Raw genomic sequence first — 23962 nt, 5'->3', positions numbered from 1 at the left:
TGATAAGGACTGAAAGGATTAAGATTTTTAAATAGAAGTAATTTACAAATATGTTTAACTTTCTGGCACCAGTTGATAAAAAAAAAAAAAATAAGGTTTTCCAGTGGAGTACCCCTTTATTCAGTAGAGATCAGTGCAGTGTGCTATCTGTCCAACAGGAGTGACCAACAACCGGGCCAGACAAATGCTCAGTGTTGCAGGAAAGTTGGCGAGCGGTATATATATTTATATATATATATATATATTTTTTTTTTTTTTTACTTCACATAAGAAATAGTCACGGAGCACTCACCCGCTGATATGTCAGTAGTGGAGCTTCTTTGTCTGAAGGAAGCGCAACTCCATGCAGGGAGGCAGCAGATTGTACTGGGGGGAGTTCAGACGCTGGGCCATGGACCGGTTCCATCTGCCGCCTCCCTGCGTTGCGCTTCCTTCAGACAAAGAAGCTCCACTACTGCCACATCAGCAGGTGAGTGCTCCGTGACTATCTAGGCTGTAATTCACACGTGTAGCACTATCCGGATTATCCCATGATATACCTGCTCCAACATTGCAGTGACCAGAAGGTTGTAGGCTATTTGAGTAACGACAGTGCCGGACTCTTTTTTTTGGAATTATATATATTTTTAGCTTCACACTGAGGGACTTTAGGAGCTCTAAAAATGATGGTGCCAGCAACTTTCAGGAATCTGCATGTATGAAATATAGGTGTGTTCAATATGTAACATATGAACAAACAATATAAGCAAGCACAATAAACATGGACTTACTGAATGACATTGCCCATTGGCCAATCCATACAAAATATTTTAAAAAAGCAAGTTTTAAACCCATGGGTTGTAAATATGAATTTTGTCGAGCATTAATAAAGCAAATTAATAAAGCAACAATTGATGTGTTGTTAAAAGTATTCTTGCCAAATAACTATAAGTGTACGTAACATTATACATGTGGTTTCTAAGAACAGAGTGTAAAATAATGGAAACACTAGGCCCAAACTGGAGATCAACTTTAAAAATGGAATGAAATATGATAAAAATAATGCATTGTGGCCAAAACATGTAACATAAATAACCCACTCAAAAGGTATACCCTTCTTAAAGAAATATGGTATAGACCTTAAAGGGGTACTCCGCTTCTCAGCGTCAAACTGTTCCGAATGCTGGAGCGGGCGCCGGGAGCTAGTGAGCTAGTCCCACCCCCTCAATGCAAGTCTATGGGAGGGAGCGTGACAGCCGCCACACCCCCTCCCATAGACTTGCATTGAGGGGGCAGGGGCGTGACAGCATGATGGGGTGGGGATATGACGTCACGAGCTCCCGGCACCGGCTCCAGCGTTCAGAACAGTTTGTTCCAAACGCTGAGCAGCGGAGTACCCCTTTAATATTGGTAAGTTTTTGTTTTTATCAAAACCAAGAGTAGAACAGACACAGAAAAAGGCTATCGTGGAAAGATTAGCATGTTATTCTGTGATTTGGAAAAATATCCACATTTAGTAAACATATATAGACAATAATGTCCACCAAAAAGAGGATCAAATACAACCAATGTGCACAAGTTCTTTCAAACTTTTTTCTAATCTAACACAAAGTGGATATTATAGTAAATATTTCGTGCAGTACGCAATTACATCACTTATTTATTTATTTATTTTATTTTATTACAGTGGAGTTTAGCGGAGTGAGATTACGTCTTATAGTAACTTATATAAGCTATTTCCAAAAAAACAAGGGTGAAGATGTCCTTATAAGAGTCACACTTTATTTGTTACTCTACCGTACCAGATCTATCGGGAGCTAAAGAAATGTCGCTATCCAGCTGCAAACAGGTAGCATTCCACTGCATTGTCTAACGCCTGGAGCGATGCCAATCTGTAATGTCCAGCTGCATTCTGTCTAATATATCTGTTCTCCAAAAGGCACAAAGCCAAAAGTCTCAGCAATTTACTGGAATCCCAAAGGAATGAAGAAAAGGAAGAGAAAGCTGTACAGTGAAAAACCAAAAACCAAAATACTGTTGACCCCGATCTCATCTATATATTTACATCTCATTGGAAAAAGTGCTAATCATACATTGATCCCATAGTGGCCTATATATAAGACTTTAGCTACACTGGTGTAATGTAAGGATAATCATGGAATAAGGTGATTGTAAGCTCTTACAACGGAGGCCAACACTGCGGTTCTACCCTTCCACACTACTCTTTACATGGTGTAAACCAGGACTGCACAAGATCATTTGTGATATCAAAGTCTCAATGAGGTGACTACATAACTGTCCCAGAGCCATGTATATAACTAACTGTCCCAGAGCCATGTACATAACTGTCCCAGAGACATGTATATAGAAGCTGTACAGAGGCACATATATTGGGGAGAGTTATCAAAACCTGTGCAGAGGAAAAGTTGACTAGTTGCCCATAGCAACCAATCAGGTCGCTTCTTTCATTTTGCAGAGGCCTTGTCAAAAATATAAGAAGGGATCTGATTGGTTGCTATGGGCAACTCAGCAACTTTCCCTCTGCACAGGTTTTGATAAATCTCCCCCATAGAGTGTGTGCATGGCGCAGTACAATGTAAGGGACCATACTATGGCGATATTATACCCAACTGTATCAAATGGAGCATAGCATGACTTTAAAGGGGTACTCCGCTGCTCAGAGTTTGAAACAAACTGTTCCAAACGCTGGAGCCGGGAGCTCGTGATGTCATAGCCCCGCCCCCTCATGATTTCATGCCCCACCCCCTCAATTCAAGTCTATGGGAGGGGGCGTGATGGCTGCCCTGTCCCCTCCCATAGACTTGCATTGAGGGGTGGGGCGTGATGTCATGAGGGGCGGGGCTATGACGTCTCAAGCTCCCGACGCCAGCTCTAGCGTTTGGAACAGTTTGTTCCATACACTGAGCAGCAGAGTACCCCTTTAATAATAATAAAAATAAATAAATTAAAAAACCAGAATCTCTGTATGTCTCTGTATTAAATTCCCACAGAATACTATGGGTGTCATAATACAACTCACTTGTAAGGATGACCCTTGACACTGTCAATTTTGCTGACTATAATTTCTCAATGTGTTACACCATTCCCCTTTCCCAGTGTAAATGCAGGTGGAATGCAGGGGAAAACTTAAAATATGTAGCCTCCTGTTAGACCAGTTATGTTTAAAAAAAATTTACATCTGGCTATATATTTTTTTTTTTTTACCTACTAGACCCACCCAGAGAATACTACATCTAGCTTTAAAGGGGTTCTCTGGTGGAAAACTATGTATTTCTTAATTTTATTTTTTTTTTCAAATCAATTGGTGTCAGAAAGTAAAAGATTTCCAGTATTTATCAGCTGCTGTATGCTCCACAGGAAGTTGTGTGGTTATTTTGAGTCAGACCACAGTGCTCTCTGCTGACACCTCTGTCTGTGTCAGGAACTGTCCAGAGTAGGAGAGGTTTTCTATGGGGATTTTCTTCTAATCTGGACAGTTCCTGACACGTACAGAGATGTCAGCAGAGAGCACTGTGGTCAAACTGAAAAGAACTATACAACTTTCTCAGTAGTATACAGCAACTGATAAGTACTGGAAGGATTCAGATTTTTAAATAGAAGTAATTTACAAATCTGTTTAACTTTTTGGCACCAGTTAAATAAAAAATAAAAATAAAATGTCTACCGGAGTATCCTTTTAAAGTTGTAAGATCGCAATAAAGCAGTCCATTTTCAGGGTGGTTTCTGTACTGTGTGTTGGCCGAGATAATCACAGTGAATACAAAACCACTGGATGAAGCTGCGGTTTGGAAACATCAGTCCATCATCTCTAGTTTCCTCTGAGGAATTGGCTCATAAATAGTTTATAGGGGTGAAATCTTACTTTATTTTGTTGGGTGGTGTTGTGTCGCCAGGAAAGCGGACATGCTTCCTCTGATGAAAAGATCCAGTAATTTGACAGTATTTATCAGATTGTCATACGCCATCTCTCAGTGCTTCCTAAGAATATGACCTGAATGACTAGAAGGGATTGATGTTATCCATGTAGCAATTGTAAACCCAGCTTTATCCTGTGCACCATTGTACTATTTTGGAATTGCATTACAAGTAGTACTCTGATTTACACACATTGAAGGATCCACAGCTGGGGAAGGGGAACAGCAAGGACAACACAGTCAACAAAACCATATGATGTATAATGCAGAACAATCAATTTCTCAGGACTTCTCAGGTTGGACTCAAAATACCTATGGCTTGTCCTGGAGCTGTTCAGAAACAATGTGCAATAAAATCCCTCTGGCAAACAAACAGGGTGGGGACAGTGGTATGGGAGCCATGTATGGTTCTTGGGCATCTTTGTATGGCTTGTGGCCCTTCAACATCATAACAAGTGTTCAGAATTCAGTGGGACAGTCCAAGATTCTCGGCATTGTTCAAGCATACAGTAAATAAAGGATCAGTTACAAAAACACTTCTGCCTGATTTTCTTATGAGGAGATTGGCACAGGAAGAGATTACTAAGTGGCATGGCAGCTAACTGGCTGGTCGAGTTGTAATACCACACACAACCTGGGGACAGATGTGGAGCTGTTTTTGAAAGAAATTAGCTCTGTTTTTCTATTCCTGGATAACCCCTTTAAAGATCCTGACAGGCAACTACCGTATATACTCGAGTATAAGCCGAGTTTTTCAGCACAATTTTTTGTGCTGAAAACACCCCCCTCGGCTTATATGAACTCTCCGCCTGTCAATCCCTTCTCAGTGGTCTTCAACCTGCGGACCTCCAGATGTTGCAAAACAACAACTCCCAGCATGTCCGGACAGCCATCGGCTAGCCGGGCATGCTGGGAGTTGTAGTTTTGAAATCTCTGGAGGTCCACAGGTTGAAGACAACTGCGGCCTTTGTCATCATCCAGACCCCCCCCCCCCCCCTTTAGTTTTCTACTAACCTACCATCGGTGGGAAGGAAGGGTGAGCTGGTCCGGGCCATCTATGCTGCAGGGACCGTCCGTTGGGGAGGGTTAGTCGTTCCGGGCTGTCCATTTTCACCGGGGGGAGGCCTCTTCTCCGCCCTCCGGGCCTGCCCCGGACTAGTGACGGTGCCGCCGCACAGGGACGTTCATGCGCGTCCCTGTGCGTTGTCGTCAAGGCAACGTCACTAGTCCAGGGCAGGCCCGGAGTGTGGAGAAGAGGGACCCCCCCCCCCCCCCGGTGAAAATGGACAGCCCGGAACGAGTAACCCTCCCCACCGGACGGTCCCTGTAGCATAGATGGCCCGGACCAGCTCACCCTTCCTTCCCACCGAGGGGAGGTGAGTAGAAAACTAAAGGGGGGTCTGGATGATGACGAAGGCCGCAGTGGTCTTCAACCTACGGACCTCCAGATGTTGTAAAACTACAACTCCCAGCATGCCCGGACAGCCGATTGCTGTCCGGGCATGCTGGGAGTTGTAGTTTTGCAACATTTGGAGGTCCGCAGGTTGAAGACCACTGATGAAGGGATTGACAGGCGGTGATGATGAAGGGGGGGAGGGGTAGGGATAATGACGGGGGTCTGGATGATGACATGGGGGGATGATGTATTTCCAATTTTCAATAACTTTTCCTGGGTTTTTGGGGTGAAATTAGGGGCTTCGGCTTATACTCGAGTATATACGGTAGCTAATAGTGTGCATTTCCAACAGTAGTCAGATAAAATTGCTGAACAAGTCAAGCTAAGATCTGCCAATTTTAGAAGGATTGGCCAATGATATAAGGATAAGTTTATGGTAACATTGGAAAACCCAGCTTCCATTGACCTCAACGGGAGGTGGGAAACTGAGTGGTTAAACTCTGAAGCTCTCAAAGAAATCAATGGAGGCTTCAGAGCTGGGAACTCAGAAAGCCGAAGGACATTATATAGGTGCAGGTTTTCCCTGAGTGAACATAACCTAATATGTAGGAGAGCAGCCCAACATTTTAACCTGACCAGTCCTTTGGTATACTTAATGAATATAAAAATATTGAATAAAAAATAAATTAGTACATGCCAGGAGCTTATTCTACTATTGTCACTGAAGTAAACAGACATTAAAGGGGTATTCCAGGATTTTTTTTTATTTGACTATGCTAAAGGGGCTGTAAAGTTAGTGTAGTTCATAAAATAGTGTCTGTACCTGTGTGTGACCATTTTCTCACAATTCTTCTGTGATTTTCACCCCACTATTTATTTTTAACAGCATACAAAATGACTGTTGTCTCAGATTTTTCCCAGGTTGCAATGCGGCCGAGACCTGACTCACTAGTCAGCTGATGACAGGGAGCCTTTCTGCTTCAATGGGTGGAGGGATCAATCTACAACTAATGCAACAGCTGTAGACACCCTGATTGAAAACCACAGGCCATTGAATGGATGCAGCTCATTTATGTTTCAATGGGTGGGGTGGCTGATGAGTGGGAGGGAGGAAAATGGAATTATGGGATTTGTAGTTAAAAAAAGAAAAGTCAAAGATGAAATACGAGTTCACAAAAAGCTAGCCACAGTGTTATGGTAATCTCACAACATAGCCATTTAGCCCCACGACAAGCGAAGATCCTTCCTAAGCATGTCCATTACTGACTGCCAGGTACGTACTAAAATTCCCTTATGGTGGATAACCCCTTTAATGATATACACAATAAGTAAAGCTGTGTTTAGAACAATACACTTGTAATCATTTTCATGTTATTTTATAAATATCCTGACATGTTGAATTTGTTGATATATGATGAAAAAATATATACAAAGAAATGAGAAATAAAACCCAAACAACTTAAACACTAATATTTGTTTTCCCCACAATATGGTAAAAAAGAGAAGCCAGTAAGGATCTAAGCATTATCATTAAAAGCAGTATAAAGTACTATATCCCAGCAGTATAAAGAATGTTGTTGCTGTTACAGGACTGAGTCAATTTCTGCACAGAAAATATAGATAAATGAACAAGGTCACAAATAACTCAAAACATATATTAATGAACATACTATATGCGGACGGGCTTGAAGGTTATTGTGATAAAACCTGGAACAGTTAACACTTCTCAGGTGCCCCTGCTGATATCTGGTGCCCAGACTGCCACCTACACTAACAAAAACATGTCTTTATCTAAGGCAGAGGCGTTATTCCATTAAATGGGCAGGGCGTACCCTCATCTGGTCCTGCACATGATGGTCTGAACATACTGTTAGTACAGCATGGGGGAAAGAAATATAGTCCCATGCTTTTAGTTGACAGTCTGGCACTGCAGAATGTCAACAGGGACTCCAGGTAGAAGCTATAGTGATAGGGCCCACTGGACATCCCTGGCAGTGGCACCAACATTTTTGGGGTGACCTAAAATGGTAACACTAATGATAACACTGACAGGCACTTAGCTATAGTGTCGACACAATACCAATAGTAACAGACAAGTGTCACTATTAACATCTGTCACAAAGACCAGTGGTTGTTTTAAATACACTGCAGCCAGATGAACATCATGGTAAAGTATTATTTAACTGTCCTGCAGGCAGGTGCAGATAATATTTTGTTTATGGGGCAGAAAGAGGGGACAGGGCAGTTGGATTAGAGAAGATTTATTGCCAGCTGAGAGAAGAGTGAAGAGGAAAAGCACACATCAGCGCAGGGGCAGGGAGGGGGCATAGCAGAAAGAATGAGCGACCTACCACTGCTGGGTGTTCAGGAGACTGGAAAAGCAGTATGCGTGCCACCCAGCTTTCCCAATCTTTTGAAGAGCTCCAATATGGCTGCATTACCAGACCAATATTCCATTTAGTAGACTAGAAAACTGGGTGGAAGGCAGTACACAGTGCACTTCTCATGGTACTCCCCCAGCTTTCCCAGTCTCCTGAACATCTGTCTGGTGAAGCAGCCATATAATATTGTTCCGCGGGCAACACCAGATGCTCAGCTAATGTATCATGTAAAATATAAAAATACTGAGTAGTGTTTCTCTCTCTAAACCAAAACTGTAACTATTAGCCCTGGAGATTTCATCTTGCTGAATGTCTAGTTATGTCATGATACATGAACAGGATAAGATCTGTATATGAGGCAGATATAGCACACTTGGGTCTTGGACAGCGGGGTGACAATCCTTGCATAAGCTCTTATATCATCCATACCGGCTGCAACTCAGCTTCCTCATAGTCAGACGTAACTTAGAAACAACCGAAGAAAATGTATTTTTGGGTCAATTACTTATTTAGTTCTATGATCCCATAATTGGTTTATGCTTTTCATATTTCGGATTATTGGTATAAAAGCTATAGGGTTATAAGCGGTTTCCTTATTCAGAAATGGTTACTTCCCTTTGGCACATTCAGATTGTGAAGAAAAAAAGAAGAAATCTGCTCATGGCCCCATCCTGTAAACAGCAAACAGGAAGGTCTGGGACCGAGTTCTAGTATAAAGATTTCCAATAAGACTTGTGGGGAAAGATTGATTTGTTTATGCTGTAAATGTGCTTTTGGCTTTGTAACATTCCTGGAAATGGAAAATGGACATATTTAACATTACAGGCCACGAGTGGAAACATTTTCATAAATCTCTTTCATTCCTATGATCTTGGCTGTCGTCTTTTAGAAATCACTCCAATTCGTTTAAAGAGAATGTGTCAGGAATTATCCTCTCAAGTTCATAAAATCAACAACTGCAGCAGAAAAGTGAATTCTTCCCACTGCTAAGAAGAGACGTGTCCCCATGGACCCAAGAAGATTCCCACCCACTGCTGGAGGAAACTGTTCTCATAGGTCCAGCTGAAGGCATAGGTTCCCTAAAACTCCTGACAAGTCATCCAAGTACAGATTCCCTCTCCTAGGTCCATACCGAGCTATATGACACATTAGAATCATACTAGAGACCATGATTGATTTCAGCTTGTATCACATTCCCAGAGGCTCAGAAGTTTACATACATGTGGTTAGTATTCAGTAACATTGTCTTTTAAAGGAGTCCTGTAACGCTGCATTTTATTTTTCCTCTGAATTTGTTTCCTCAGCGTATCATTGGCCGAGGAGGAACATTGCTGTGGCCGGTGATTTAGTGCCTGGATTAATATTTATCACACTAATGTACATTCATCTGTAGGAGACAGAACGTGTCGTCTTTCTGAACAGTATACTGGTTGTGTGGTTCCATGGGGTTTACACTTGCATATTATCACTTAATAAGATGAACCTGGGACCTTTAGGCCTTTGGACATTACTCCCATAGTTGTACACCTCCAGTTACCGTATTTTTTCGCCGTACAAGATGCACTTTTTCTTCCCCAAAACTGGGGGGGGGGGGGGGGGGGGGGGGGAAGTTGGTGTGTCTTATACGGCGAATACACACACTGGGGGGGGGGGGGCCAAAGTTTGTGTGTCTTATACGGCGAATACACACCTATCGCGGCGGTCCCTGCGGCCATCAACGGCCGGGACCCACGGCTAATACAGGACATCACCGGTGATGCCCTGTATGAACCCTTCAGACGTGGCGATGAAAGCTGACCGCCGCGTCTGAAGCGAAAGTGACACTAACCCGGCTGCTCAGTCAGGCTGTTCGGGACCGCCGTAGTGAAATCGCGGCGTCCCGAACAGCTTACAGGACACCGGGAGGGAACTTACCTGCCTCCTCGGTGTCTGCTCTGTGCCGGGATCCCCTGCATGGCCGGCGCTCTCCTTCGACGTCATCACGTCGTCACGCACGCCGTCCCGTCATCCAATAGGAGCGGCGTGCGTAGCAATGTGATGACAGCGACGGAGAGCGTGGATCCCGGGGAAGAAGACGTCCGAAGCGTCAGGGACACCATGGGGACGCGGCGACAGCGATGGAGTGACATCCAGGGCAGCGGTGACGGGTCCGGAGCGGCGGGGACACGTGAGTATTACCTCCTATCCAGTGGTCTTCAACCTGCGGACCTCCAGATGTTGCAAAACTACAACTCCCAGCATGCCCGGACAGCCAACGGCTGTCCGGGCATGCTGGGAGTTGTAGTTTTGCAACATCTAGAGGTCCGTAGGTTGAGGAACACTGTTGGGTGCAGAATCTTTTTTTTCTAGATTTTGCACCTTTAAAATTGGGTGCGTCTTATATGCCGGTGCGTCCTATAGGGCGAAAAATACGGTACCTCACATGATGTCAGTTAGCGTATGAAATGCTTCTAAAGCTACATAATAATTCACTTGGCAGCCTTATAAACTCCACATGAACTATTACAACAGAGATTTCACTTTTCCGCCAGTCTATACATCAGACTGTTTGAATAGGAAATTGAATAAATAGGAAGAGTTTAAAAAAAGACAAACTGAAGTACAAAAAAAAAAAAAAAAAAAAAAAAACTCATACCCAAATATCTCTCACTACTCCTCCAATGCCTAAGCCACATCATACTTCTGCCACAGCAAATGTCTAACCTGCTTCATCTCCTATTTCCCTTGGTGTCTGCCATCTTGATTTTAGAAATTACCTGCGGCTTTGCAGAACTAAGCAAGATGTCACAGGCAATGAGTGAAAGCCAGCATTTTGTATACTAGAGAATTAAATGGCTATACCTATTTTCAAACATGTATTTATTAGAATGGTTTTCATGTTATTAGACGTCAGTGCGTGCAAGGAACATCATGTACTGACAAAATAAAAGGATTCCAGTAGGTACAATGTAGTATGACACGTGAAAATACTGGATTATCTGAAATGATGATTACTTTCTCCTTTTTCATCAAAAATCCATTTACAAACAACATGGTTACACAGTCTTTCCATTTCAGAGCAAAAACCAAGAAAACTGAAAGTTTCCAAAGGCTCAGTGGCTTCCAAAATTCATAAATGGAAGATGTTTGAAACAGCCAGTACTCTTCCTAGAGATGGCTGCCCTACCAAACTATGTAATTATGGGAGAAGGGTCTTGGTAAGAGAGGTGAACCCAATGGTCACTATGGTTGAGCTCCAAAGATCCTGTCTGCATTTGGGAGAAACCTCCAGAAAGTCAACCATCACTATAAACAATAAGAAGGTCTGTTTAAACCAAGACGAACTTTTTAGCCTAATTTCTTGTCATGTCTGGAGGAAACCAGACACTTTTCATTACCTGCCCACTACCATCCCTACAGTCAAGCATGGTGGTTACAGCATCATGCTGTCTGGGTGTTTTTTCAGCAGCTGGGGCAGGAAGATTGGTTAAGGTTGAGGTAAAGCTGAATGGAGAAAAGTACAGAGATATTTGTAACCTGACCCAGAGTGCCTTTGATCTCAGAATGGGCAGAGGGTTCCTCTTAGAACAAGACATCACACCCCCTCCATTAATGTCTATGGGAGATATAATGGAGGGGGCGTGTCGGATGTGGTCACTCGTAATCCAGCATGGAGCGGAGTCCACTCTGAGCATACCGATTCCTGGGGTCCAGGGCCAAAGATTGAGGAGAGTCCCAGTTGCCTCACCCCCGGCAATCAGACATCTTATCCCCTATCCTTTGAATAGGGGAAAAGATGTCTAGGGGTGGAGTACCCCTTTAATGTTTTTGTAGGAATTCTATGTACCATGCTAGTTTTTCACATCCTAATGACAAAGCTCAACAAGGCCAGAATATTGGTATGTAGAGAAGAAAAAGACAACGCTCCGTGGTGTAATAAAAGAGAAACCTGTATGGTAATGCAAATGCTATATCGCCGCTCACCTGGAATAGTTGTGTAATTACATACACAACAATGGAGAAAGTGTATAGAAGAAGTGTCCGCAGCCGACCGGCTCAATAAAAGTGGACAGAGGAGTAGCTTCAATAGGAATGCAGGTTTCAGGTGGCGCAGAACACAGATGCGGACAGGTAAGTAAAAGCAATGGTGATTTCTTTTCCCAGAATGCAACACGTTTCACTGCTACAGCAGCTTCATCAGGCATGAATAGGAACATATGGGTAGTGAATTTATCTTGGTAGCAATCAACCACGTCAGGAGGGGGACCTCAGCGGGCCAATAGACACCAGATAAATCATAAAATACAGTGAAATAGTAAATATAAAATTTGAAGTGGACAGAGACTCTAAAATTAATACAACATTTAGTACACCATAGTTTCATTAGGATTGTGTATTTATTTTAGAGTCTCTGTCCACTTCAGATTTTATATTTACTATTTCACTGTATTTTATGATTTATCTGGTGTCTATTGGCCCACCGAGGTCCCCCTCCTGACGTGGTTGATTGCTACCAAGATAAATTCACTACCCATATGTTCCTATTCATGCCTGATGAAGCTGCTGTAGCAGTGAAACGCGTTGCATTCTGGGAAAATAAATCACCATTGCTTTTACTTACCTGTCGGCATCTCTGTTCCGCGTTCCTATTGAAGCTATTCCTCTGTCCAGAGTATTGGTATGACTAGCTCTGAGAACAGCGGTAGAGTAGTCCGATAATAAAATTTAGCAAATGATCTTGAAGAATGATTATAAAGAAACATAGCCCATACAATTGTCATCCATCCACTCTGAATAATACATCGCAAACACTGTCAAGGAATGAAGGATAAGACCTAAATTGTTTCTGGCCCCTGAGCACTTCCCATGTTATTAGACATTATTAAAAGATTATCCATAGTAAGTACCAGATGAGCACAAGGGATAATTCTCCTATTCTGAAACAAAAGATATTTGGCAACATTGGCAGCTTCTACTCCTCTTATAAGCTGCACTACTTTCTTTACACAAAAAGTCAATGTTAGTTATAGGCTTTCTTCTATGTCTTAGTAGTTCGGATACAGGAAATCACATTTTTACCGGATGTTTGTAACTTCCTGGCATGTTTTGGTCACTACAGACAATAGCCTGCCCATATTGTAGAGTTGTTAAAGTCCCATATACAGAGTCCACTATTGTGCATTTAACACTTGAGGACACTAACATCACTTGATTCAACATATAGTTAGATTCAACAGACCACAAAATGCTAAATGCTTTTTAAGTTTTATGGGCTGAGCTGCAATACCAAGTGCATCCAGCATGAACAAGAGTGGCGCTGTTTCTAGGAAAAAAAGATGACTTTTTCCTACTAATCTCGGATTATTCTGTTTATGACTTCTAAAATTTAAAGGAGTATTCTGGGATTTTTTTTTATTTGACTATACTACAGGGGCTGTGAGTGTAGTTCATATATATATATACATACATACACACACACACATATAGTGTCTGCTCCTGGTTGCAGTGCCGCCTGAGACATTACATAACAAGTCAGGTTTTCAGAGGGAGCCTGTCTTTGTTTCAACAGGTGAAGCGACCGCTGGGTGGGAGGGAAATCATTTAGCACGAATTGTACTTTTGCAACAGCTGGAGGCACCCTGGTCAGAAAACACTGGTCTATTGCATGGAAAGGATCAAAGGTGTGTTTCTATGTGTGGGAGGGAGAAAAATGACCTCACACTTATAAACAAGGAATCATGGGACTTGAAGTTTGAGGGAACAAACTTTAACAGGAAATAGCCAGTTCACAAAAAGATAACCTCAACATTATGGTAATCTCAGAACTCAGCCATTTAGTCCCAAGACAAGTGCAGATCCTTCCTATGCACATCAATTACTGTCTGGCAGGTACATACTAAAATCACCTTATAGTGGATAACCCCCTTTAAAATACAAACTCTAACTTCAGTAAAAGTTACTTTATTGCAGCTATAATTACACTGTCAGTGGACAGTATTTTACAGGAGAAAGTAGATGCTGAAGTTACTTTGGAATAAAAATACTGCATAGCAGTGGTCTCAAAACTGTGGACCTCCAGCTGTTGCAGAAATACAACTCGCTGCATGCTCGGACAGTCAAACTGCTGGGAGTTGTAGTTTTGCAACACCTGGAGGTCCACAGTTTGGAGACCACAGCGGTATAGTATAGATACCTTCATAAATACAAGGAAATTACCTTTTCTTCTTCGTAATAATAAGCACATCGTTGAACAGGAAGAAGTAGACCTGCTGTTTGGTGGTCTTCTTGGTGAAAATGCCAGTATCTTCTACAAAAGTGGCAAGTTCTCCCCTCTTCAATAACCACCGAGAAGATGACACCAAGGGGAACGGCTGTAAAAGATACAACATATAACGTTACTACACGGGTTAGCACATATGAAAATATGTCAATAAATGTTCAATATTTTCACAACATTGCTTCTGTAGATAAACAGTATAGAATATAAATATATTAATGTAGAATATTTTGACCAGGTTTAATGCTTTTTAAATGAAATCGTGTTTTAAGTTTTAACAAAGGGTTACTGACTACAAAGAGTATAGTAATAGGTCTCTTGGTCCTCGGCCAGACCATGGGACTGATGGATGCATGATCAAATGCCCTAAGTCTGTGCCAAGATGATAAAAGGCAGAGTGCCAAGACTGGTAACTCCTTTCCTAAATGAAAGTACTCTGCGCCCTGCAAAGAGTCAACCAAACAGGACAGTTCAGATGGAAATAACAAGATAGCTCAGCAGTTTAACTCATCCAAAACCAAAGGTCCTTACAGGAACAATGGCCTAAAGCTGTGATGTAATACAGAAGCACCAAGGCTTTCTTGGAATCTCTGGGTGTTTCTTTCAGGACTGGGCAACTAGTCATTGCTGCTAGGGCCTGATCAGTTGCTATAACTGTCTACAAATAAAAAGGTGGTCTATAGGGGAAACAATAAATAGGAAATGTTAGAATCAAAAACTTTTTATATGTTTTACCTCTATGTTGTAACATTAACTTTCTAATCTAATATACTTCATCAAAAATTGTCTCCTTTTTATAGAAATCATGGCTTATAAAAAAGACCACTCTGGGTCCCTATATCATCCAGAACATAATCCTGTCTGGCTACAGCATCATCTTTGTCCCAGCTTAGCACAGGCAGAGAAAAGGTCCGGGAAGTGAGGGAGGAGCTAGTGTAGGGGTCAGCCCCTAGAATTACCAAACTCCATTTCACTGTACTTCTAGTGAGAAAGTCCAACAGACTGTCACCATGCATCTTTCAGCCACAAGATGTCACTTTTTTTGTAAGTGAGAATGAAGTCACAGGATGTCGCTGTTGCTTTAAAAATGTTTTCTCTGAGGGTCAGTGTGCATGTGCTGTACCCAGCTGTGTGTGAGCTGAGGAAAGGGCTGCTAAGTGTTCCTGAAGAGAGAGACATCATGCAATCCGGAGACTTTGCAGCAGGATTGGGGCAAAGGACAGAGACCCCCAGACAGAGTTAGATTATTGTGTACTTGACCGTGCCTGAAAGCCCCCAAAGGAACAGCTAAGCAAGATTACAGATCAAGTGACCAATTACCTCCAAGTGACAGAACAAGATAAGCAACTTTTAAAGAAACCAATTACAGACCACTGCATTATAGACTACCTGTTGCAGACAGCAAGTGACAGATTCAGAGATCCGATTGCAACTACCTTCACATGAGAGACTGAGACAAGCAGCTGCTCTGTGACCTACAGAATTGTGAGCACCTGTGGCAGGGCATAGAGCAAGTTTCTTTAGATAGAAGGTTGTAGCAATGTGTCCCGGTTAGCGGGAATCAGTCAGGACCATATAAGAAGAGAAGAGGTTAGCCTGTATTTCTGTGTGTGCGCTGGCGGACACGTCATCTTGAGTATACGGTTCAGTAAGCTTTCCTGTAAACCCATGTGAACTGCTTTTACTGTTAATCTCATTGCCCGGCCGTTATATTCTGTTGTATAATAAAGCCGGTTTCTGCTTCAGCCTCATTGTCCGGTCTCCTTCTCCTCTGACCGCTAAATTAGCAATCCTCTGTGCTCACTCCAGTCCTTTCAGACTGCAGCATGAAAACAGAGAGAAGGGGGTAACGGAGCAGCCTGCAATGATTAGATGAAGAGACCCAGCACTACAAACTCAGGTAGGATTTTATGGTGAGTGAGGGCAGGCTCAGTGCTTGCCTCAAACATGCCCCTTCCTTAGCAGTGGAGGTCAGAATGAGTGAGCAGCAGAACTGAGGGATTTGTGAACCAGATACTGAAGCTAGACATAAAAAAGACATGTAAATCATCTGCCTGACCTAATGAGTAACATAGATAAGCATTTTATTTCTGTGATATTAAAGGGGTACTCCAAAGGATAGAGGATAAGATGTCTAGTTGCAGGGGGTCTGGCTCCTGGGACCCCCACAATCTCCGTACCGGCACTGCAGCGTTTTGAACACAGAAGCTTGGAGTTTCCGTGTTATTGACAGCACACCACGCCCCCTCCATTCATGTCTATAGGAGGGGGCGTGACAGCTAGTAAATAGTACATTTTTATTTATCACGTTGACTTTAAGCCAAAGAATTCCAAATATGAAAAGCGTGTAAATTCACGGTGAAAAGAAGTAAAATACCTGTACGTATATTCTAACCTCTAGACAGACTATAAGGGTTCACACAGAGCATTTTTCATGTGAAATCTATGTAATACCAGGAACCCACCTCCTATTGTTCACCAACCCGTTTGAAAAAGAAGGTAATTTCTTTAGGATACTGTGTCAGGCCATCTGATTGGTTGTTACCAGAAATGTAGAATCTTCTGCTTAAGACAATATGCATGCACGGCGCCCCCTTTCTGTAGGACCAATATAACTGACCGCCAATTATTCGAGACTGAATTGTATTCCTGTCCGACGTTCAGATTTGTACAGTACGATTACCTTAAAATAAATGAAATTTCTACAGACTTAATCTGCTTTATTTTCTCATAAATGATTTAGAATGGCTTTGGTCCCTTAGGGCCAGGCAAACTGTCTGCAATTTGGGAAAGACGTAAACAATAGGATTAACGTCATGTCGTATGGTATATTTGGCAACACTCTTAGTCGGATAGGAAGCAATCAGAATAAGTCTGCGGCAGATCTCTCCCCAGGTTATACACTGTCTGATGTGTAATTGGGGAGAAGCACCTATTATATTACATATGAGAGTAAGAGAAGAGGTACCGATACAAGACAAACCGTATATATCACTCCAGTTCCTGCTTTACAGCATTTTTTACCATTTTGCCTCACCCCAGATGCTGGAAATGTTTTTAAAGGAATAAAATATGAAACAAAACTAAATAAAAGTGATACCAACTAACGTAGTTGATGTCTGCTGGTGTCACTGCCCACTTGTACCACAGATCTACAGTTTTTTTATTGTGCCCCTTAAGGTGTTTAGGTCACTGTACTGCTTTCAGTTTCTCAGTCACAGGTATGCCACCTTGAAGGGAATGTATCACCTAAGTGCCTCAGCTGAAGGTGTGACCCCATAAGTCCCTCAGCTTCAGGTGCCCCCATACAAGCCTCAGGTGTGGCCCCATTTGTGCCCCAGCTGCAGAAGTGCCCTCCATAAATGTTTCAACTGCAGGTATGCTAACATAGGTCCCTCAGATGCACATGTGCCCCCATGGGTCCCTAAGCTGCAGATGAGCTCCCATATGAGCCTCAACTGCAGGTGTGCCCCTATAAGTGCCTCAGCTGCAAGTGTGCCCCCATAAACCCCTCAGCTACAGGTGTTCCCCATAAGTCCCTCAGCTGCAAGTGTGCCCCCATAAGTTCTCAACTGCAGGTGTGCCCCCATAAACCCCTCAGCTACAGGTGTGCCCCTATAAGTGCCTCAGCTGCAGGTGTGTCCCATAAGTCCCTCAGCTGCAGGTGTGTCCCATATGTCCTTCAGCTGCAGGTGTGTCCCATAAGTCCCTCAGCTGCAGGTGTGTCCCATAAGTCCCTCAGCTGCAGGTGTGTCCCATATGTTCCTCAGCTGCAGGTGTGTCCCCATAGGTTCCTCAGCTGCAGGTGTACCCCTATAAGTACCTCAGCTGCAAGTGTGCCCCCATAGGTCCCTCAGGTACAGGTGTGCACCATAAATCCCTCAGGTACAGGTGTGCCCCATAGGTCCCTCAGGTACAGGTATGCACCATAAATCCCTCAGGTACAGGGGTGCCCCATAAGTCCCTCAGCTGTAGGTGTGCCCCTATACATGCCTCTGCTACAAAAAATAAACATTTGTGTGAATTATGACAATGCAGGGATTGGAGACAACATTAGTGGTTGATAGAATGGAAAGAGTGTAATTGTGTTTTCTTTGGAATGACTGAAACACTAACTATGGGTATAAATGTAGAAGAGAAAACAAATCAAGTGATTGCTATGGAAAAAGCAGATTAATTGTCACTGACACCTTCACATTCCTGTAATCCCCAAGAGTAGAGAAAGATTTGTATGAAGAAAGTTTTCTTTCAAATATTTATATTAAATTGGTATGTTGTAAACGGACTAAATGCTTTATCATCCCCATTATAGTTCTGCAGGAGTGATGACGTCCAAACTTGTCTAAGAACATTTATGTTAGATTTTATGTATGAACATTGCAATGTAAGTTCACAGCTAAGCATAGGGCAGATAACATACATTTTATCAAATTTATATGGATGAATGTGTAGACTCCCTGTAGATTCCCTTGTGAAGACCTGCAGACTCCCTTTAATAAACCATATACAAATACAAAGTAGAGACTGTAGCAGGTGCTGGAAGATATAAGTTTAACAGCGTCTCTATTTGTCAGTCTATGTTTTCATACATCACAGCTTGTTGTTCAATAAAGGTGTACTCCGGGATTCCAAAACTTTTCATGTTGGCGGGGGGGTTAAAAATAAAATATAAATGATACTTGCCTACTCCGTTCCCCAGAAGGTCCTGGTCTGGTGACTTCGGGTTCACAGTTGATCTTCGCTTGTTACCATTTCTGAGACAAGATGAAGCCAATGGCTCTTCATTTTGTCAGCAAAGGGCCACATTCAACTACACCCTGTTCCAAATATTATGCAAATGATATTTAAGTGTCACAAAGATTAAATATTTTGTTTTTCAGTTTAACTCATGGATGGTCATGTGTCTCAGGGCTCTTTTGATCACTGAAAACAATCTCGGACACCTGTGATAATTAGATTGCCAGATGCCGATTTAAGGAAAAACTACTAAAGGTGGGTGTTCCACATTATTAAGCAGAGCACCATTTTCAAGCAATATGGGGAAAAAAAGGATCTCTTTGCTGCCGAAAAGAGTGAAATAATTCAATGCCTTGGACAAGGTATGAAAAAATTTGATATTCCACAAAAACTTAAGCGTGATCATCGCACTATTAAGAGGTTTGTGGCTGATTCAGAGCACAGACGGCTTTGTGCAGATAAATGCACATTGAGGAAGATGTCTGCCAGATCCATGCATCGGATCAAGAGAGCAGCTGCTAAAACACCATTACATAGCAGCAAACAGATATTTGAAGCTCCTGGTGCCTCTGGAGTATCACGGACATCAAGGTGTAGAGTCCTCCAGAGTCTTACAACTGTGCATAAATTTTCTATTCGGCCACCACTAACCAATGCTCAAAAGCAGAAATGGCTGCATTGGGCAGAAAAATACATGGAGACTAATTTTCAAACAGTCCTGTTCACTGATGAGTACCGTGCAACCCTGGATGGTCCAGATAGATGGAGTAGTGGATGGTTGTTTGAGGGCCACCCTGTTCCAACAAGGCTGCGACATCAGCAAGGCGGTGGTGGAGTCATATTTTGGGCTGGAATCATGGGAAGAGAGCTGGCCAGCCCCTTTAGGATCCCTAAAGATGTAAAGATGACCTCTGCAAAGTATGTGGATTTTCTGACTGACCACTTTCTTCCCTGGTACCGGAGGAAGAACTGTGCTTTCCGTAATAAAATGATCTTCATGCATGACAATGCACCATCTCATGCTGCAAAGAATACCTCTGCGTCAATGGCTGCTATGAGGTTAAAAGGAAAGTCATGCTGTGGCCTCCAACCTCCCCTGACCTCAATCCTATTGAGAACCTTTGGACCATCCTCAAGCAAAAGATCTATGAGGGTGGGAGGCAGTTTACATCCAAACAGCAGCTCTGGGAGGCTATTCTGACATCTTGCTAAAAATTCAAGCAGAAACTGTCCAAAAACTCATACGTTCAATGGATGCAAGACTTGTGAAGCTGCTATCATATAAAGAATGTTAAAATTTATGTGACCTGTTAAAATGTTTGAAAAGTTAAAATGTTTTTTTTCTTTTGATTTCAGTAAATATGCTGCAACAAATGACAATCTTCAGTTCTTTACAATCTATAAAATATTTTGAAACTTACAATGCACTGATTCAAATTATTACGCACAGTAAGTTTTTAATGTTTAAAAAAAATACTGTTATCATTAGGAGGTTTGTTCAATACAATTGAATAGTTGATAACATGAGACTTATTAGCTTCTGAAAAATTTAGGCTTGTGTAAATAAAACTAGTAGTAGTAATAATAACATTCATAGCAATAATAATAATAATGAAAGCAAATATATAAATAAATACTTAAAAAAAATACATTTAAAAAAATAAAAAAAGATTCCGGCAGTTCTAATTTGGTACAAGTACAAAAATACCAACATATCACATGGCATACACCAGAGCAATCCCATGCCTGAGCAGCTATAACAAAACACAATAAAAAAGCCTCAGGTCTGCTCATAAATGATCATGTTCAAACTAACAGACAATATACAGTAATAAATGTCTTTATATTTCTAGGGGCAGAGAGAATAAACGAGTCTATTAGGAGTACTAAGTGCTTGCACTACATAAAAGGTCATGCAAGACAGTTAACAGATAGTTTGCCTGTGAATCACAACACTAGAACATTAAAAGCCAATAAAAACCTGATTAAGTCATATAGTGTGGTTTAGTAGAAATACTAGATTTAAAGGGGTACTCAAGTGGAAAACATTTTTTTTTTTAATCAACTGGTGACAGAAAGTTAAACAGATTTGTGAATTACTTCTATTTACAAATCTTAATACTTCCAGTACTTAGCTGCTGTATACTACAGAGGAAGTTCTTTTCTTTTTGAATTTCTTTTCTGTTCTGCTCTCTGCTGGCACCTCTGTCCATGTAAGTAACTGTCTGGAGCGGTGTGCTATGCGGATTTGCTCCTACTCTGGACAGTTGCAGACAAAGACAAAGGTGTCAGCAGAGAGCACTGTTGTCAGACAGAAAATAACAACTCAACTTCCTCTGGAACACACAGCAGCTGATAAGTACTGGAAGGATTAAGATTTTTTAATAGAAGTAATTTACGAATGTGTTTAACTTTTTGGAGCTGGTTGATATGAATAACATTGCTTTCCACTGGAGTACCCCTTTAAGAATAGCATATCGCAGAGGCTTGCTGTCACAGCTCGCTGCACCATCCCGTCCGTATATCAAGGCAAAGTTGCTTGTGTGCACTACTCCAAAACCCCAATTCACAGTGTTTCCCAACCAGTGTGCCTCCAGCTGTTGCAAAACTGCAACTCCCAGCATGCCCGGACAGCCAACGGCTGTCCAAAAATAAAAGCATTTCCTCTGAAGTATACAGCCGCTAATAAGTACTGGAAGCATTAAGATTTTTAATAGAAGTAATTTACAAATCTATTTAACTTTCTGGCATCAGTTGATAAAAAAAAAAAAAACTAAAGTTTTCCACCGGAGTACCCCTTTAACTAGGCCTACTGATCAGGGTATTATGTTAAGATATAATTTTATTTATTTTTATTATTTATTTTTTTATTGTTATTATTTATCAATCTTCAGTCTAATATTTCCTGTAGATCTGCATGGAAGGTCCATTCTAAAGGTGGCGATCTATTTACACTGTAAATTGGAGAGGCATGCATGAAGTGTACACAAAAAAACAAAATAAACTATGGCCCATACACCGCCCTTTTGCCCCGATCAGTGGGGGGGGCAAGTACTCGGACAACCATCAGCAAAACTTCTCATTTGTCACTAGAGTCAAAAAGTTAATAGCACAAATTACAGTACAATAGACCGAACAACATGTGCATCTTAGGAATGGGATAATTTGGGAGGTTCTGTAGTCCTGGAAGTTTAAATTAGTATTTCCATTTCTGAATCAGCTATTTTAATCCATAGGACATCCCTAGGTTACTGGAGCTGGGCGGAAATACACTTATCATACATATAATTACTATAGATAATATTTGATATGGTAGATGCTATACATATAAAAATAACTTCCCAGTAAAGGTCATAACTCAATCTGAGATTACAATTTAACCAATTTATTTTGTAATGAGAAGATTTTTCATGCTATAAAGTCCTTTCCTTATAACCTATTGTCTCCTTTTTATAGAAATCATGGCTTTAAAAAAAAAAAAAAAAAAAAAAAACAACAACAGGGGTCACTATAAAATCCAGAACATGGTCCTGTCTGGCTGCATCATAATCTTTGTTCCAGATGAAGTACAGACAGGGACAAAGTTCAGGAAGTGAGGGCAGGACTAGCACTCACTCCTGTTCTGTCTATTAGAATGTAGCATAAAAACAGAAAGGAGGGGGTTACAGAGCAGCCTGAAGTGATTGGATGAAGAGACCCAGCACAGCACAGCAGACTCAGGGAGAAAGTGATTGCTTGGTGAGTGAGAGCAGGCTCTGTGCTTTCATTGGATATGCCCCTTTCTGAGCAGTGGATGTCCGACTAAATGAGCAGCAGAAAGGAGGGATTTGTAAGCCAAATACAAAAGCTAGACACATTAAATAAAGACATGCAAAGAATCTGCATGTTCTAGTGAGTAACAAATATAAACATTTATCATCATTTTTTTTTTCGTGATAACAGTTACGCTTTAAGACTTTTTTTTCCTAAGGTAAGTGGAAGGAGTAAAGCTGTACTGTGATTTGTTACTACAAGCAATTCCTACAGATTGTGGACCCCTTATTTTAATTTTTAAATTTTTTTTTATTTACTTTTTGGGGGATTTTGCTGGTAAAAAAAAATACTTTTTGGGATATACGAACTGTTCTTAAAGTAAAACAATAAAACTTGTGAATATAAAAAGGTGTCTGTCTCTGATAAACTGACCTCACCAAAGACAAACTGCAACTAGAAGCAATATTTCTACGGTACTTAAATCTTATTGTTCTTAAGATTCAGATTTTCCCCCAAATTGTGTTAGTTGGATTACATTCACCACAAAAGTTAGGATACAGTAAAAACATTGGCAAAATGTAATACCTTTATTTTAAACTCCAACTGAGAGTTAATGGTCACCATCATTTCTGTTCTTTCCATCTTCCGTGCTCCTTCATTGCACAGACGTACCAGCTGCAAAAAAATATTTAAATGAATGATTAACTGAATTATGGATAAATATACTAAAATACAAACAGTACACACATAGAAATGACCTGCAGTACTATTTTGTCTAGTAAATTTCCGGACACCATACCACAAACCAGACAGATCCCATTATAGTCAATGGTGTCCGTTGGGTGCCACCGGTGTCCAGCACGCAGCGGTTCAGGCTCTGTGTCATTTTAAGGCCCTGTTCACACTACAGAAATTCTGCCCAGAATTTCCACAGGCAAATTCCGTGCGGATTGCGCTTGCAGCAGCCTTCTATTGATTTCAATTGGATTCTGCTACTCTGTTCCCACATAGGAAGTTCTGTATCGGAACATTTATGCATGAGATGTCCCGGGACTGTGCTTTAGTAAATGGTACAGCACTCAATGTCCGTACAGACATTAAAGGGGTACTCCCGTGGAAAGCTTTTCTTTTTTAAATTAGCTGGTGCCAGAAAGTTAAACAGATTTGTAAATGCTTCTATTAAAAAATCTTAATCCTTCCAGTACTTTATAGGGGCTGTATACTAAAGAGAAATCCAAAAAAGAAATGCATTTACTCTGATGTCATGACCACAGTGCTCTCTGCTGACCTCTGCTGTCCATTTTAGGAACTGTCCAGAGCAGCATATGTTTGCTATGGGGATTTTCTTTTGCTCTGGACAGTTCCTAAAATGGACAGCATAGGTCAGCAGAGGGCAATGTGGTCATGACATCAGAGGAAATGCATTTCTTTTTTTTGGGATTTCTCTTTAGTATACAGCCCCTAAAAAGTACTGGAAGGATTAAGATTGTTTAATAGAAGTGATTTACAAATCTGTTTAACTTTC

General features: G+C 41.5%; 1 protein-coding gene across 6 annotated transcripts in view; it reads right to left on the bottom strand.

The window, feature by feature from the left end:
- The window catches only part of ARHGEF26 (Rho guanine nucleotide exchange factor 26), a 137736-nt gene that overhangs the window by 35634 nt on the left and 78140 nt on the right, over positions 1–23962 (bottom strand). For all 6 annotated transcript variants that reach the window (XR_008891112.1, XM_056564994.1, XM_056564989.1 and 3 more), the window contains 2 exons: positions 23023–23112; positions 13887–14041 (listed from right to left, as the gene is read on the bottom strand). Coding sequence is in view for 5 of the 6 variants with exons in the window: in XM_056564994.1 (XP_056420969.1) it covers positions 13887–14041; positions 23023–23112 (245 nt within the window). In the remaining variant the exon portion in view is untranslated. The remainder of the gene's footprint in view (positions 1–13886; positions 14042–23022; positions 23113–23962) is intronic.

The sequence above is a fragment of the Hyla sarda genome, chromosome 3 (assembly GCF_029499605.1).
Source record: "Hyla sarda isolate aHylSar1 chromosome 3, aHylSar1.hap1, whole genome shotgun sequence".
NCBI lineage: Eukaryota > Metazoa > Chordata > Amphibia > Anura > Hylidae > Hyla > Hyla sarda.
The sequence above is the reverse complement of the archived record's forward strand: the minus strand, read 5'-3'. Positions and strand labels throughout refer to the sequence as shown.